A 16,975-nucleotide genomic window follows, 5' to 3' on the forward strand; every position below is an offset into this window, starting at 1 on the left:
TGAGACAAAATTTCCGGAAACGTGACGCCTAGGCGCATAACCCCTGAGCTCTGAACTCTGTACAACCCACATAACTTTGCCAAGATAGACCTACAATGGGAGACCATCGCGCTTGTCGGACTATGTAATGATATATGATATATTTCTTGTTTTATTGCGCAGTGCAGACACTGCTCGCTTCCACTCGGGGCCACTTTATACAATTACTTTCATGAATGATAAGCTGATCCTGGCTCCATTGACAAAATCCCTTGCCTATCGATCATGGCAACGAGATCGTCATCCATCATAAACTCCCCAAGCTCCATTCCAAATGGGGACAGCCCAAAGTCAGCAGGAGGTAAGGTGCCTCGAGCGCTATTAAGAGATGGGAAGGGGGGGTATCGCCCCGTTGATATCCGGTTCTAAAACTTGAAGCATTAGCATGGAATCTTAAGGCCGAATCAACGCTTCATGTCCAATTCAGACTTACCAGAGCTAACCAGAACCGTATTGAATTGTTGAAGATAGTACCTGCAGCGGTCCACCAAGCGATTTCCATCGTCAAGCTTAGAAAGTGCCTCCGCCGCAAGACCAGGATATTTTTCTGCTTCCTTCGCCTGCGTGGCCATCGAAGTGGTGCTTAGACTTTCATCGCGATAGACCCAAACGGCACCGATAATTGCCAGAGCAGCGTTAAATGCTAAGAAATAGTCAGTCACTTGCCTCGCGATCTAATAAAAGTGTTGCACGATACTGTAATATAAAGAGAACCACCAAGCCCCCAGGAGACTATGCTTCCACCCAGGCTCAGAGACAACACCATGCACGATACCGATGATTTCCATTGCAGACTCAATGCAGATCTGCATACTATTCATTCCCATCTGTTGCAGGAGTTTAAGGTCCTGCGGGTCTCGGTTTTGGCATCTGCTTGCTGCGATGAATTTGACCAAGACGGGCCGGTGAAGTAAGACGCGCAGATTGAGATACCGCAGGCTCAAAATGACGCGCAACTTCCAGGAATAATATTCAAAGCTGGTGGTTATTGGATCTCGAGGCATACCGTCGAGTTGGGATGTTGAAATGAGCTGGAGATTTGGGTCCAGGGATCTCTCCCACGAGAAGAGCCGTTGTTCCATGGTGAAGATATTGGAAATGACCTCTGTAGTGGGGAGAGGCCCATCGCATCCAATGTTTTGGCCGTATAGAAGGTCCAAAACATTCCAGAGTTGTTTATAGAGTGTACTACAGCAGTGCAGTGTTAAATCGCCTAGTCAGGCTTTTGAGGGCGAGGGGATAACAAACATTGTGGAATTGAAGAAGGTCAGGCTGAGGAAGGTTGTTTCATCATTCACAAGAGCAGAAGATTCATCAAAATCTCGCTTCGAAGGCAAATCAAGTTTCACGTAATTATCCGGGATAGCGGCAGGTCTCCCGAAGGTCATACTCAATGTTCTAATTACTTCATCAGTATTCATCGTCGCCTGGATCTCGCAACTAACTCACCGGTCCAATACCACACACCCATACCAAGTACGCTTCCGCATTTCCTGCTCGAGGGTTGAAAATGACTTGGAAGCATTCCGAGAATGTAATCCGAGCTGAAGAGCAGCTTTTACGGCCAAGCCGTGAACGGTCCACGCCTGCACGGATTTCTGCGTGCCTTGGAGGTATTGACCCATCAAGAGGAGAAATTGAACTGTAATCCGAATGAAAGATCAGCAAGACTTCAATTTCTCGAGTAGAATCCCTTCATACCAACTTCCAGAGTAGTCCCTCGGAGAATCTCGCTGCCACAAAGCCCAAGGCCGCGCTCATAAAAAACGTCCGACTCGGCAATCCGGACGTCCGCTTTCGCACCACCGGTCGCCGCAGTCATAGTTGACATGGCCAGCACCATATTCAGCAGGCCAAGCCAGGTTCTTCGCACTTTAGTGAAGTTCTCCCTGTTCATTTGGTGATATGTCTCAAGAAACACAGGAGGATAAATGTACGGGAACAGCAAACCAGTGTTTGAAAAGTATCTTTGGATCATCGCCAAGGTCTCCGTCTGAGGCGGCAACGAAAAGAGATTGACTTGTGGCTTTCTATCTCCAGACTGTCGACGTGGCGGAGATGGTGGGCGTGAAGCACTCACGAAGCCCCCTTCGGCGGCCCCAGGCGAAAGAAGGTACCCCTGTTGAACAACGGCGCGAGAAAGGTGTCTCAAGAACGCGATATTAGACGAGGGGCCTGTTGCTTGTCAGCAAAGATATTCAACAGACGAAAAAAAAAAGAGTTCCCAGCAATAAATACCGAAAAATCCCGAATCCTCTTCATCAGCCAATGTCACCGCACCCATCCCATCAACTGAGTCCTCTGTCCCAGTCAAATCAGGAACATGAACCTGCACTTGGTCACTCTGCTTCTCTACCTGAGCATTTCCATTAACAACACTTCGCACTCCTAACCCACCATCAGAAAAATCTCTTAAATTCCCAACCCGCCCCTCAATTCTATCATTGAGTCCATCAATTTCCCCCCGCACCACAGAAAACAGCCCTTCTAGCCTCTTCACCCTGTCTTCAAGACCATGCAAATAATCCTTCTGAACAATCACATTCGTCGCAGTAGTAGGCGGCGTATAGATACACTCGAACCCCAAATCCCGACAAAGCGAGCACCGCGGCCTAGTCCCATCGCACCGAGACTTGCGCGTGCGGCACGCATCACAAGCGACAGCTACGCGCCGACGTTTGGAAGTTGGCGCGGGTGTTTTCGGGCTCTAAGGCCTCTATTGATTCTGCTGGCATGGTCTCATCGTCCTATCTGCTCATGATTTCCTCGGTATGGGGCAGGATGAATGTCGGGGTTGATTCGGGTGGATGAGTTATGCGGGGAAAGGCCGGAGATTGCGGGGATACGTCGGGTGCACTTCACATCTCTGGGAGGGCTGGTGGGGACTATACTCTCCCCGCAACTAAATTCATGGGAAGTTTATACAATTGCGCAAGGCGCTTGGATATTCAGCGAGATGAGATGGATGGTCATTTCCCGCTGCATTAATGCCATCACTATTGTTGAGTTGCTGTTGTATAGATAACTAGTAGTGGTTAGTTAGTAGCTAGTACTACCTCAGTCGGCGCAAAATTAGATATACAAGCTATTAAAAAGCAAGGATCTAAATTTAGGACTCGTTGCGAGTTGGCAGACCTCGATTCCCGCATATGCTTCATGCGCCAGGCACGGAATGTGAAGTGGTTCAAAACGAATGAGCGCACCCCTGTACGCGCCGAAACATGCACCATCCCCACTTCGCGCCAGCATCAACACTCTCGCACCCTCACTAGTCCTAGTGACATCCTGGCGCCACCGCAGCAACGTATCGCATTATCTCAATGGCCGACACGCGCATAAGGCGCAAAAAAAATAGGGTCTGCCCCACGGCAGATCTGGACCCTTATGCAGGGCCTGTCGACTAAATAGCAATTCGAAACACCGAATCCAACAACCATGTCAATGATCGTCTCTCGAGCGCCTATTAGTGTTGTTGGGTTTCCCTATAAGACGAGACTACCGTGCGGCTCACTTTCAATTCTCTCACACACCGATGCAAGCATGTCGCGGACCTCTCCAGTTGCAGCTGTCGACTATGACTCCCCACCGTCACCAAAGAAGGAGGAGAACCCTCCGTCTCCCCTAAGGGACTGACGAGCCATCGCACGAGTATAGCTTGGAGTTGGGTCGTGGTCACTATCCCTATAACTGCACTCACCATCGCCTTTCTCGTCATGGTATTCCAATATCGAGTGACTCCCGACGACAGTCCGTTCAAAAACCTCCGCTTCCCTTCGACAAGCGATGAAAACAATGCTGTTTTTGTCGACCTAAACTCCAGCGTGATATTATTTGTCACCTCGTGGGCCAGTTCTCTCGCCCCAATGTTGTCCGGATTCCTTATGGCCCTAGCTTCGTTTCCCATCGCGCGCCAGCTATCGAACAATATTCGCAACGGTCGCACAGATTCCCTACCCACCCCCTATCAACTGGGACTGACAATCAGGTTTCTTGATGGGAGCGCCCTCGGAGCGATTTGGAGTTGGATGATTTATGTTGTTTCATGGAGGAAGACTCGGGTCCCGCAAACACCGCTTCTGGTCACTACCTCTAATATCGCCGTGCTTGCTACGGTTCTGGGGTAAGCAGCCGGCCGTGAATAGACTCGAGCTATGGAACTGATGATTTATAATCGGTGGTCTAGTCTTTTGGTATCCGCTGCAGACACTTGGCTCCATTTGGTCACCACAACAGTGCCATTTACCCAGCTATCACCTGTTTCCAGCACGATGAACTATAGCTTTGGTATAACTCCACGATGTCTCACTAGCAACAATTCTGTCGCAGCGCAAGGAGACGCCGCAAGCGATGGATTATTCTGCAGCATATCTATTGCAGCTACGGGCGCTTTCTTTCGCGATCCCACCATTACGTACCAAGTCATAAGCAATATCTCCTCTGAAGCAGCTGTCTATACACATACGAAGTCCGACGGAAAGGTGTACACCTACTTTGGAATTCCCTCTGAGGAATTAGATCCCAACCATGACTTCACTGCGCACAGCTACGCTTCCGAAACGTCATGCTCTCTCACCACGCAACCCTGCCATGTCCGCAACGCCGCATCATCCGTTCGATTCAACTGCAGTGCCGCCTTTGCCGGCTTCATCAATAACCGAGACCTACAATCCGCGTTTTACACGGACGAAAAAATGAACGATGTGACCAACACCTATAACAAGGGCACAGGCAACCCTTATTACTTTTCGTTCGCCTCGGCGGAAAGCACGGGAGTCTCAACTGTACCAGGGGGTAGTGAAAACAAGGATTTCGTCATGAGCCTGCACGGTGCCCTCACATTTGCTCTTGGCTGCAAGAGTACCGTATATGATGTTGAGTATGACCAGGTTAATGGAAGTATCACACGTTTCAACACTCGAATCAGCAATACCTCGGTCAGCAATATTTGGCAGACAACTGTAGCAAACTACCCCGGAGACTGGGATCTCCCTGTGAAGCAAGCCATGACGGCTGCATTCTACTCGACTAATTCCAGTCAAGAATTTGCGGATATGGTTGCATTATCTTACGGCAAATCCAGCATGGCGTTCGGTGCGCAGGGTATTGAACCAAGACCAGCTCTCGCCGTGCAAAGGCGGAACACAACACTGGTTGCAAGACTTCCAGTAGCACCCCTGATTGCTGTTGTAGCATTTTGTCTACTATTTGTTGTGGCTGGTTTGCTGCTTACGGGGCTAGCTATTTGGGCAGCGCGGTTTGAAGATGTTCGCAATATACAAGCAAGCCTTGGGATCGTCGGACTGGTGGCGGATCGCTTCGAGAAGGATGATCTCAAGAAGGAGGCTAAAGATACCGATGGCTTTTTTGCGGAGTATGTCGGTCACTCAGGCCGGCGGGTTGCAATCGAGAAGTATACGGAGACGGATAGTACATATAGATACACCACCTGGCAGAGCGCAGGTATCTCGGATTTTGGCAATAAACCACCCAGCAGGTAGGATCTGACCTCGAGCGGGCCGGGCCACCAGAACGGGCTGATCCATCATTCATAACTATAATCTCATCATGATTTGTTGAGCACGATATATCGCATAGTTAGCACGGTTCAGACCAATGTACGTAGTAGTAGCATACTATGAAGTATCCAACCACTCCATCTACAGGGGCAGATGAAAATAACGAAGTCGACCCCCTGCTAGGGTGTGATCGCGTGCATCAGTAGCGCCCGTTGCAACCAAATACTCGGCACAACGTTGTGCAAGGATACGATCACATTAGTACGAACTTTTGTTTCAAAGTGGGGGCACTGGCAGGGGGGTGATCGCCAATATGTAGATGTATACAAATAAGGCTTCTAGAATATACGATTGCAAAGTGGAAATAGCATGGAAACGGATTCATGAATTGTTTCCATCGCGGTCTGCAGATAGAAAGAATGATATGGTATCAAAGTGTTTTGGGAAAAAAGATAAAAAATCGTCAGTCGTGTCGGCTCGCAAAATCCGACCCAGGAGATAAGCCAAGAACCGGTCTAGGCAGAGCTCTGGAAGGATATGCGATCAATGAATGCAGCCAACTGTCTATCAAAGACAAGAGACAAATTTTGTGCTGAGAAATGCTCTCCCGCTTGGCCTCCATCAGATGGCACTGCCTCTGAAAGAGATCAAGTGGAAGAAAAAAACAACCCCTTCCAGTGTGTCGGAAGGTGCTGGGAATGAAAAGGGGGCCTGAAGGCAAATGAAGAGAATGTTGAAAATGCGAAAATGATGGACGGCTTAGATATGCAAGTCGATGTTTAGGCCTTGACACAGTATTGGTAACCCTTCCATAGATTTGAGCAAGTGTTGTCCAAGCCCGGGTTGAGGCTTTGGAAATCAGTTGCAGTGATTCCATATTGAACTTCAATCTTGCGGCAGTAGTCGTTTGCCTCGACGGTGTAGTATTGTTGGCAGGATTTGGAGGCGTAAGGGTACGGTCCATAGTTGCCGCCAGGTGCCAGGCTGGACGATGGCGCCGGGGCAGGTGCCGAAGAAGGCACAACAGTGGGAGCAGCAGTTGTAGTAGGGGCAACAGGAGCAGGGGCCTCGGTGGTGGTAGCTGCGGGCGCGGGCGCAGATGTAGTAGTGGGCTGAGCGGTTTGAACGACGGTGGGCACGATGGTAGAGGGAGCGAACGTCTCGGTGGCAGCGGGGATAGAGCTGGAGGTGGAGGTGGAGGTTTCTCCGGAGCTGCCAGAGCTGCCGGAGCTACCAGAGCCGGAGTCGCTGGCTCCATCCCACTGGCTCGAAGTCAGGGTAGCGATGAGACCCGAGTTGCAGTTGCTGGTGCCGGTAGCCCAGCCCAGGAGACGGTTGGCGATATCTGTGGCATAGCAGTTGGTGGAGGTAATACCATCACCGAGATTGCCGTTGCTTGCAACAGAGCCGGAGTTGTAGCATCGGGCGGCCCTGTAGTAGGTGGCCGATTCCTCGGAGTCCTTGTACTGGGTCAGACAATTCTTGAGACCCCCGGTGCCAGTAGTACCGTCGCTAATCATGCCGTGGATTGTCTCATACGGACAAGGAGAGACAGGCGAGTCTCCTGCAGCATTATTGCAGGCGTGTTGGCCATTGTGGCTCTGCATCAGACCAGGATTGATGACTCCATTGTCTGTGGTCTTCACGCGGACACAGCCATTGCTCTCCTGCATCACGATAGAGAAGATGTAACGAGCATCGACACTGCTTTCGCTAGCAATGGCATTGATCGCCTTCTTGATGTCGGCGATCTCCTCCTCAGAGTTGTCGTCACCGTAACCCATGTTACCACAACTGGCCTTCATGACCTCTTGGTTGCTTTCCCACATGTCCTCGAAGGTGGACATCCATTGAGAGACCGAGGGCCAGCCCTGCGAGGTAAGACCATCACCAGCAAAGATACCTGCGTACAAACTGGTGCTACGTCCACTAAGAGAGTGAGTGGACTTAACATCTGCAGACACGCTGTAGAGATTGGATGCGACTGGAGCCCCAGAAATGAGGGGGAGGCTGCCAGCAGCGATGATAAAAGGAAGGAATTGCATGATTGCTGCAAAAAAAAGAATGAGTGTCCAGCACAAAATGAGAGAAGAAGGCTTGCTTGAAGAAAAGAAAAAAGGAGAGAAAGTTCCGAGGGGGGAGAAATTGGGTTGTGCGGTATATAAAGTCACCTGCCCAGGTGGTCAGTGACTCGTCGTTGCCCGTCTTACGTGGAGTCAATTCGACCTCACTTCTCTCCCTTCGCCCATTCACCACTCTCCGTTCACTCAACTGTATGGAGTACACACACACAGATGTGCCCTGTCCATCAGCAACAGGAACATGATTACGGGGACCACCGAACAGGATCCACTACGCTCCACACACTCCACAGGAAAAAAGGCCAACGAAGCCTTGCGTTGCAGAAGGTGAAACAAACTAAGACCTCCACCGAAAAGAACGAAAGTTTGCCCTGACTGGCAACGATGCGCGAGCGGTCACTGAGTTTCATGTGCAACAGTGAGGGATCAATAGATGATCGGGCGGGCCTTGCATGACCCTAAGCGGGATTAGGTTAGCAGATGGATACTGCGAGCCCATTGAACCCATCCAGGCGGTGCTGCCAGTGGCGATTTTCCTGGGCCGCGGTGGGGAGCGTGGCTTGAATTTCGAGCTCTCAGCTGTAAAGTCGGTCCAATTGCGTGGCCACGATGCCCTTTTTTGGTGACTGGCGTGCGCAATGCCTGTGGGTTACATGTCTAGACCTGCTCTGTTTCTCTTTTCCCTCAACACCGAAGGGTCATTCAGGGTACTCAGGGTGCTCAGGATATTCAGGGTCAGTGGTGAATTACGAGGGTGGCTGTATACCAGTGGAGCAAACCTCTTCTCCTGAACCCTGAAGGGCAGGTATCCCATGTCTCGCTGGGAACATCATGATATCCATCGAGGGCTAGGTACGAGTAGCCCCCAAATGCATCCACCGCACGGAAAATGTTTTGCGATATGTGACACATGGTCACTCACGACTTCGATGTCTCGCCCCCGGAGGCCATTTTTCAAGGTGGAGGGCACGCCTCAAACTAGCCTGATCCTTTCGATTCTTTTGCCTCGGAGGGATGACCCGAACGCCACTCGCGTACCCAATGAGTGCGTGGAATTTGAATTAACCGTTTATTCGTATTCTCGATGGCCCCGGGGTCCAAACTCCAAGGTAACATCTCATCTATTTTGTACGTACAACATTATGAGTAGACACATGTAATTAAATACTACTTCTGTGACACGGGAATTTTCTCTTTCTACAGAAGGCCTCGGGACGGAGTACAATTGAAACGAACGCATTGCTTGGTTGCTAACAGTGGAGCCTGGGGAGAGCCACGCATCATTAATCGGAAACGAACAAAACGGTTAATTCCGACCCTGATATCTCCTTGGTCCACCGTGACAGACATGAAGCATATACATTTCCATGTCGCTGTGCGAAATGAACTAGGACTTTAAGTCCGACACAAGCTTCTCAACATCCATCTCCTCTGAACGATAAAATCCCAAGGCATCAATCATCGGTCGGTCATCAAAACGATACAGGTACACCGCCACCCCAGCATCGGCCAGATGCTGGTACTTGTGCCATGACGGTACGCAAAAGGTATCCCCTTCTTCCCACAGATACTCCTTCCCGTCGATGATCGAGCGTCCGTGACCAGTGACGACATGGTAAACGGCCGACGTGGTCTCGCGACGGGATGGCGCAGATGCTCCAGCTGAGAGCCGCTCTGCGCATCCTCCGAGCACACGGCTCACTGGTAAAAAGCATATTAGCAGTGGGTCAAACAGAATATCAAAATGAGAGATCTCCCAATTTCCCCTGAATATCAAACGATTATCACAAACAGGGGGAACTTGGTGTTCAGGGGACAGTGTACGGAGTAGTGCAGGGGGAGGAAGGGCTGGGTTGAATTGCAATTCCTTACCTTCACGCCCATCATCTTTCAGATACCGACAATATGCCCAGTCCCCTGGTTCAGCATCCAGCCTCGCCCGCATCTCCGACCACGGAAACACCAGCGGGGAAGTCTCACTCTCCACATCCGCGGCTGGGTACCGCGGCTGGTCGAAATGCTGCACAAAATGCACGGGGAAGTGGCGGAAATTTGGTAAATCCAGCCCATCCAGCCATACCATCGGCCCTGACCCGTCCTTACCGTGGTCGTGGTAATTCCAGGTCGGGGTGAGGATCACGTCGCCTCGTTGCATTTTGATGCGCCGACCGTGCACGGCCGTGAAGCCGCCCTGGCCTTCGATGATGAAGCGCATCGCAAACGCCGTGTGTCGGTGTGCACGGGCTGTCTCGTTTGGCATGACTAATTGTAAGCCTGCGTAGAGGGTGTCGGTTGTATAAGGTGCATCTTGTTGTTTTCATAGTTAGTACGAGCTCAGATAGTTGCACACCCTGTCAGGGCATCAACTCACCACGGGCGGGATTGATGAGCATCAAGACCCGGCGTTCGGCTTGGGACTCAGGAACAAGATTTCCTGCTCGTTCGAGATTCGGTCGGATCGATTTGTATTTCCACACATTGGGGATGGTGGTTGGGTTGGGAGCGGGAGGATTCAGTCGTGCCATCTGCTTCCACAGGGGGAGGGTCTTGCTCGCTTCTAGATCTGCGAGAAGCTTCTCCTCTGAATCAACTGTGGTGGCTTCTGTTGTAGACATGGTCGCTTCTGGTATTTTGTGTTTCGCAAGAAATAATACCGGCTCTGCTTCGAGTTCAGCTACTTCAACTTTGAAATTTCCTATGATTTTCTTGAGTCCGGGTCCTGGTCTTTTAAGTTCCGATTTATGGTATTAATTGATAGTACTGACAGCTACTACTATACCCAAGATATATACTAGTGCAAGTGTTTGGTGTCCTGTTCCGGCAAATTCAAGCCGGGGTACATCGGGAACGCCTCCCCGGACAGCTTTCGGAATTTATTGGGAAACACTCTTATAACTTCGGAAACCGTCTCGCTCAGTATATTGATCAAAAAACTTCCTATTGCTCATTTTTGTCATTTGGGGATAAGCTAGAGCCGTCGGAATGACCAGGGAGCATGCTAAAGAGTCCCTAGAGGGTACATTTCTGAAAGTACGTATAACCGTTGAGATAGATGGAACATCTGTTGATGGAATAATAGAGCCCAACTTACCCTAGCAATTGTCTCGCATTTCTAAATGAAAAGCTAATCGAATCTTCGAATAATACATGCCGGGTACCACTAAATATCGTCGTTGTTGGCGCCGGACTCGGCGGACTCGCAACAGCCATTGCGCTAGCAAGCTCAGGACATAGTGTCACTGTTTATGAACAGGCACCTGCACTTGGAGAGGTACTATCATAATTTATAACATACCCTACATCGAAAACTTTTGAAAATCCTTTACTGACAAAGTAGGTCGGTGCGGGAATTCAAATTCCCTCCAACTCCACCCGACTCCTAAGCAGACTCGGACTCGATCCATACCTCGAGAAATACGTAACAGAGCCCGAGGTTATTTCATTTCGCCGATGGGAATCCGGGGATATTATTGGTCTCACTTGCCTCATGCCTGACTTTCGAAATATCTTTCATGCGCCGTACTATGTGATTCATCGAGCCGACTTTCACACAGCTTTACACCAGCGCGCATTGGACCTTGGTGTGAGCATTAAACTTGCTTCTCGGGTGACTGAGTACAATCCTCAGGGCTCGAGTATTTTTTCTCGAGAATGGGACTACTGTTTCAGCCGATTTGATCGTGGCTGCTGATGGTTCGTTCTTCTTTGTCACAATTTGTGAATTATTTTAATGCTCGAGCAGGAGTCAAGTCCGTCGCACGGAGATTGGTAGATAAACCAGGCCAAAGGGCCTTCGAACAAACAGGGTTTGCTGCTTATCGAGCCACCGTGGATGTTGCAAAAATGAAGGCAGATCCTGAAATCTCATGGTTGTTGGAACGGCCCTCACTCAACATCTGGTACCGAAGACCCTGGGTAAATGTCAAAAATTTATACTAACTCATGGATAGGATCGGCGATCAAAGACATGTTATGACATATACAATTGGAGCAGGCAAATCGTTCAACATGGTGCTCTCTCATCCAGATACCACTGATCCCGTCTCCTGGGATCGGTCCGACGCACTGAGTGACATGAAACGAGAATTCCAAGGGTGGGATAAAAGGTATGATCAACCATCTTGGAATGACCAGAGATCTAATACTAACTCACAAGGCTTGAGAAAATCATTGGAATGATCGAAAGCACCATAAAATGGCCCCTTGTAAGCGGAATCCCGCTCACCCGCTGGGCAAGCGGTCGCATCGTAATTTTGGGCGATGCGGCGCACACAATGCTACCATATATGTCCCAAGGCAAGTGTTCCTCTCCATAATTGTCTGACCAGGATTCTAAGATTCCCAGGTGCTGCAATGGCTGTCGAAGATGGCGTGGCATTGGCATGTCCCTATCCAAGATAGAGTCGAAAGCAGATATACCTCAGGCTCTCGGTATTTTTGAACAAGTTCGGATTGATCGAACAAGCAAAATGCAAGAAGCGAGTCTGTTGAACGGAAAACTGTGGCATTTTTCAGATGGGCCGCTTCAGCGTGCTAGAGATGCCGCTATGCAACCCGAGACAAGGGGTGAACCTTTTAGCCATAGTCCGAATCAATGGAGTGATCCCGCGACACAGATGTGGACGTACCAATACGATGCGGAGGCAGAGATTGAAATAGCCTGGCAGAGGTCTGGAATGTGATTTTTATATATATCTGGACTTGATAAGGTTAGGTAAAATGCAGTGACCTAGAGCTCGCGTTTGAAAGGGAGGCCAGCCAATTCATGTACTTTGAGATTCCGAGAGACCTGGCAGAGGCAATTGAGGAGAACAGCGACCGTGATATGAGGAGAAATCTGGAAACTTGAAAGAGAGCCAAGCCCACAACAGCCGTAGTACGAGTATAGTGATATTTCAATCGGGCGTCCACAACCTGAATGTCATTAATCGGGGACCAGGCGCGGAGGTGAGACAACTTTACTTTGCAAATACCCGAATATTTCCCTTTCTCACACTGCGTCCTTCGCAACCCTCTAGAGGTCCTGTGGATTCACCGATGGAATAACACGAATTGAATCTCTTCCTATAGAGCTACTCCACTCGTTATCTCTTACCTTCCACGGGATAATCTGGCTGGATACGCCAGCGTCTGCAAAGTCTGGAATGCAAACACCGAGAGTCTGACATTTGCTTCGGTACGCTTAACTCCCTCTCGTCTAGTTGAATTTCGCCAAATACTCGACTTTTCTGTTATATCTCCTCATTTCCAAAAAAAAAGCGTGGTCAAGTGAAATCCATTCTATTCAAAGCTCTTCTCCCTGAATATGATGTGGCGGCTCGCTCGAAGTATGAAACTCAAGAAAATCGAACTTAAAATAACAAATCCTATTACCAGGCAATCAAGTCTCTTTTTGAAACTTTAGCCCTATGGCCGGAGAGAGAAGACTGCAAGATATCGCTTGAAATTGCAGCTCAATCTCACAGTGACTTGCAAGCAGAGCCAGACAGTGAAAAAAAAGAACCGTTTCTTGAAGCCTCATATTTATGGCAACAAAAACGATCTTTTCAATCGGAGATTCGCGCATTCTCTTTTAAACATCGAGGAACAAAAAATAGTCTCTGTCTCGTTCCAGTAGTCACAGGCCTTGATATATGGAGCGCTGGGCGTTATCGAAAAGTTACCCCGTCCTCAAAGGTCATATCTCGACCACCGCGACTCCGATCCTTACCATTGGACCCTGATGACAATGAAAGAAAAGATGAGATGATAAGAAACCATCTACGCGAAGGTATACATAGTCCTCTGCCGGTTGCTGCTCTTACCCCCAAAATCATGCTTTACATTCAGCATACGTTAACATGCATAGAATTTGCGCTCAGCCTTGCCGAGTGGTCTAAATCGTTGAGATACCTATGTTTACAATACACTGGAAATTCACCTGAGAATCATAATATCTCTCCTTTTATCCGCTCGGCGGCCGGAAAAGACTCTTTGAGCTTGGCCCTAAACGCCTTGAGCCAGCAACTGGAGACTATCTTGCTGTTGTCGGTCAGCATTGGCCCTGAAATTTTCTGGCCACCAATTCAGAAAACCCAGCCCTATTGGCCTAGATTGTCCCATTTTAAATTGGTTATACAGCCGCTACATAGTCTGGACCATGGCTATTCACAAAGACCCGAGATGGAGGGAACGGTCACCCAATGAATCTGAGGATGGCTCTTCGGACGATTACGACCTTGCACCACAGGATTATAAACCCGATTTGTTTCGCAGCATGCCTCTTGATACTCTCGGCGATATTTATATAGCAGCCGGAGATGCAGCCCGTCAAATGCCTCAGCTAAAGATCATGGAGCTCGAAGCTTCTATTCCTAGAATCGACGGGCTAGAACATGTATTGGGATGTTGCCCCTCGCATAAGTTCAAATATGATCGACCGAGTGGGGCGGCCACATGGATCAGCTCATCGGAATTTCACGTTACCGAAAGAATGCGTGAAACTTGGGATGCAGCAGCAAAAGCCCATGGTCATTTTCAAGTTAATATCGAGGTTTGTTCTTCGTAATCACCTTTATTTCTCCGGCTTTGTTTGTTTTTTACTGATACTCTCATTATTCAAAAATGCAGAACTTCAAAGATTATGATCATCTAGGGAGATGGGATGATTGAAATTCCGAAAAAAAGACCCACAAGTTTGAATGTCACGTTGAAGACTGTTAGTGGGGTTCTCATCAGATAATCTTCCACCGCCGTTGATTTATACTTTATAACACGTTATATTTTAATCTAGTTATTACATAGTTCAAACTATGTACGTATGTACAAGAGCTAGCATGTAGATCATGACAAGCTAAAATAACAAGGATCTTTTCTCCGCCAGCGTGGGAGTAGAAATTCAGCAACTCAAGGCTGAACATTTTCCCAACGACCAAGAATCGGAAATAATGGCGAAAACACAAAAAGGAGATCCTTTGAAGGGACACGCGTAATCACCGACCGTACTACGTACTTTGTATTAACATGCTGGCGTGCACTAAGGCAGTGAAGCAGTGGGAAACCAGGAAAGCGGAGTACCCCAAAGACCCCAAAAACATGTCGTACCCGTACTTCGTACTCCGTACTCCGTTCCGAATGCACGGCTTCCCGCCCATCCGATCTGCACCTCCGCCGGTCCTTCCGCCGGTTTTCTGTGCAATCCCGACCCCTGAGGATCGCGTAACCCATGGTTCCAGCACCACAGTCCTCCGAACCACCGATAAAGGCAGCGAGTGACTCTTAATAAGACATAGATAAATTCATCTCCTCCAGATGCGAAGGACCATGCCTCATTCAAAGCACATCTGCAATGAAAAGACAGGTGCTCGTAGGGTAGTGCCTGTTGACCGGGCGGGCTAAGAAGATGGCCGAGAACAGTCGAATTGAATCTACTCCATACAAGGAGTAGTATTAACATGCAGAGAAAATTTCATGAGCCGTCTCTTAATGCGAGAACCCGGATGATATTCAATGGCTCGAAAGGTACCCGCTAGAATGACGTATCAGTGCAAATGCAGTATACATAAACCTGGTGGACAATGCATGTGTAATTCTGGATGCATAGATCTGCATCCCGAGCACACGAGGATAGTACTTACCTCCGACCAACATGAAAGACCGAGCATGATCAACTTTTTATGATCATCATGCCTAGTATCGGCTTGGAACAGGAGGCCCCCAGCTAAGCGAGCTAGAAATGGGGCCTTGCTAAGCATTTAGCCCAACTTGACTTCTTCGAGTCCTCCTCGGACTATCCACCTATATGAAATCCCATGTGAGCTTCATTAAGCTGAACCAGAGGATTTTCGGACAGGGATTCGTGCATAATGACGTTAAGTACGGAGTATCTAAAGTTTCATTGATCGAGCCCACAGCCTTGGGAGCTTCTGCCAAGTCGCCACAGCGGGTATCGGAAGCGCAATAATGCGACGGGATCGACAGGATCGCTGAAGATCATGCTCCACTTGCTTCCCCCTTATGCTCAAAACCACACGACCAGAGTCGGAGGCCGAACTCGGCGAACGTCATGGACCAACCTTGAATTTCCTTCCCGTTATCAAACCTAATATCTTAAATATCTAATCAATCACCCTTCTTATCCACCTAGAATTGAATTTGATCTTTACCGACGACATTCAGCAAATCAGGAAGGTGAGCATCAAGCATTTCTAGCAACCTCCGAATGATTTTCACCTACAATTGACAGGAGCTAACGTGTAGAAGTGATCCAAAGATTTTGCTGAATTCTATGGCGACCACCCTGAAATTCCGGGCGATGATATGGGCAGCCCTTTTGTCAGCCCTGGTGCCCTACTGCTTTGCATTTCAATACAGCAAGTCCGCTGATGGAACTGTCCATGTGTCAGACGAACAGGATATTTATTCTGCGGAGGCCGCTGCTATGGTCGAGGAAGATGACAGCGGACAGAATGCGGTAGGCCCGACCCAATCGACTGCTACCTCGGAATATTAGCTAATTGGTTGGCTCCAGGACCATGGCGACATAGACGTACCAGATGGTTCTGAGTTCACCTCGTTTAATGTTAACGCGAATGGCGACGAGGAGATTCCCGGTTTTATCACGAAGGATCTGGACAATAAGACAATCGAGCATCTCTTCATTGTTCTCCATGGGAGGTTAAGAAATGGAAATGACTACTGGAAGCTGCTCAACGAGTCCATTGAAAATGCCAGAGAAGACAACTTCTCCGGAACGGACCGCAAAATGGGAGTGCTTGCACCGCAATTCTTCTCTACGGAATACAACTCTGGCCAGTACAAAGACAATCAACTGGCCTGGGATGACTTGAATGCTTGGCAACCAGGTGGTCAGGCTAATCATCCCTCAGGTACAAACCTTACCTCCTTCGACGTCATAGACGGCCTGGTCAAGATTCACTCGGACAAGAGCAAGTATCCAAGCCTCACGAATGTCACCGTTGTTGGCCATGGTGGCGGTGGTCAGCTTGCCCAACGGTACTCCGCTTTGGGTAACGATGCCCCTGATAATGTCCATATTCGGTACATTCATGGCGATGCCTCGTCGTGTATGTACTTTACTGAAGACCGTCCAATTGTCGCAGACAACGACACTTCAAAGGACTCATGTGGTCACTACAATACCTGGAGATATGGCTTCGACAAGTTCCCCGGCACAGGAGACAGGCAATTGACGCCAAAGGAATATTTCAAGCAATACCTCACTCGGGACGTTGTTTCGATAGTGGGACTCCAAGATACAGGCCACTCTGGGGATACGAGTTGCATGGGGAGAGTGCAAGGTGGCACCAACCGGCGTGCTAGAAACTTGACTTGGTACCG

At 49.1% G+C, this 16,975-nt stretch overlaps 8 protein-coding genes across 8 annotated transcripts; 4 read left to right on the top strand and 4 right to left on the bottom strand.

Annotated features, from left to right (window-relative positions):
* Nucleotides 1-209: 209 nt before the first annotated feature.
* N7509_003105 (putative C6 transcription factor) lies at nucleotides 210-2,746 on the bottom strand (the record flags this gene model as incomplete). Its single annotated transcript, XM_056627742.1, has 7 exons — nucleotides 210-404; nucleotides 483-682; nucleotides 737-1,227; nucleotides 1,288-1,437; nucleotides 1,489-1,681; nucleotides 1,741-2,214; nucleotides 2,278-2,746. Coding segments are annotated over 7 exons (2,172 nt in total), but the record flags the coding sequence as incomplete, so codon positions are not given.
* A 728-nt stretch (nucleotides 2,747-3,474) lies between these two features.
* N7509_003106 (uncharacterized protein) lies at nucleotides 3,475-3,672 on the top strand (the record flags this gene model as incomplete). The annotated part of the gene is made up of 1 exon (XM_056627743.1): nucleotides 3,475-3,672. One exon carries the CDS (start codon nucleotides 3,475-3,477, stop codon nucleotides 3,670-3,672), a length of 198 nt encoding a protein of 65 aa, XP_056490477.1.
* Nucleotides 3,673-3,752: 80 nt separating this feature from the next.
* Nucleotides 3,753-5,537, top strand: N7509_003107 (uncharacterized protein; the record flags this gene model as incomplete). Its single annotated transcript, XM_056627744.1, has 2 exons — nucleotides 3,753-4,159; nucleotides 4,223-5,537. 2 exons carry the CDS (start codon nucleotides 3,753-3,755, stop codon nucleotides 5,535-5,537), a joined length of 1,722 nt encoding a protein of 573 aa, XP_056490478.1.
* A 797-nt stretch (nucleotides 5,538-6,334) lies between these two features.
* Nucleotides 6,335-7,600, bottom strand: N7509_003108 (LysM peptidoglycan-binding domain-containing protein; the record flags this gene model as incomplete). The annotated part of the gene is made up of 1 exon (XM_056627745.1): nucleotides 6,335-7,600. The coding sequence occupies one exon, from the start codon at nucleotides 7,598-7,600 to the stop codon at nucleotides 6,335-6,337; it is 1,266 nt and encodes a 421-aa protein (XP_056490479.1).
* A 1,423-nt stretch (nucleotides 7,601-9,023) lies between these two features.
* On the bottom strand, nucleotides 9,024-10,251 carry N7509_003109 (cupin domain-containing protein; the record flags this gene model as incomplete). Its single annotated transcript, XM_056627746.1, has 3 exons — nucleotides 9,024-9,337; nucleotides 9,509-9,943; nucleotides 10,008-10,251. The coding sequence occupies 3 exons, from the start codon at nucleotides 10,249-10,251 to the stop codon at nucleotides 9,024-9,026; spliced, it is 993 nt and encodes a 330-aa protein (XP_056490480.1).
* A 367-nt stretch (nucleotides 10,252-10,618) lies between these two features.
* On the top strand, nucleotides 10,619-12,318 carry N7509_003110 (uncharacterized protein; the record flags this gene model as incomplete). The annotated part of the gene is made up of 7 exons (XM_056627747.1): nucleotides 10,619-10,666; nucleotides 10,716-10,907; nucleotides 10,974-11,316; nucleotides 11,379-11,535; nucleotides 11,587-11,742; nucleotides 11,793-11,936; nucleotides 11,982-12,318. 7 exons carry the CDS (start codon nucleotides 10,619-10,621, stop codon nucleotides 12,316-12,318), a joined length of 1,377 nt encoding a protein of 458 aa, XP_056490481.1.
* A 236-nt stretch (nucleotides 12,319-12,554) lies between these two features.
* On the top strand, nucleotides 12,555-14,183 carry N7509_003111 (uncharacterized protein; the record flags this gene model as incomplete). The annotated part of the gene is made up of 5 exons (XM_056627748.1): nucleotides 12,555-12,583; nucleotides 12,707-12,812; nucleotides 13,013-13,518; nucleotides 13,605-13,666; nucleotides 13,768-14,183. The coding sequence occupies 5 exons, from the start codon at nucleotides 12,555-12,557 to the stop codon at nucleotides 14,181-14,183; spliced, it is 1,119 nt and encodes a 372-aa protein (XP_056490482.1).
* A 1,833-nt stretch (nucleotides 14,184-16,016) lies between these two features.
* N7509_003112 (uncharacterized protein) lies at nucleotides 16,017-16,685 on the bottom strand (the record flags this gene model as incomplete). Its single annotated transcript, XM_056627749.1, has 3 exons — nucleotides 16,017-16,110; nucleotides 16,168-16,244; nucleotides 16,512-16,685. The coding sequence occupies 3 exons, from the start codon at nucleotides 16,683-16,685 to the stop codon at nucleotides 16,017-16,019; spliced, it is 345 nt and encodes a 114-aa protein (XP_056490483.1).
* Between the last annotated feature and the right edge of the window lie 290 nt (nucleotides 16,686-16,975).

The sequence above is a fragment of the Penicillium cosmopolitanum genome, assembly GCF_028827165.1.
Source record: "Penicillium cosmopolitanum strain IBT 29677 chromosome Unknown utg000005l:1.0-4006212.0:1.0-4009387.0, whole genome shotgun sequence".
In the NCBI taxonomy this organism is placed as follows: domain Eukaryota; kingdom Fungi; phylum Ascomycota; class Eurotiomycetes; order Eurotiales; family Aspergillaceae; genus Penicillium; species Penicillium cosmopolitanum.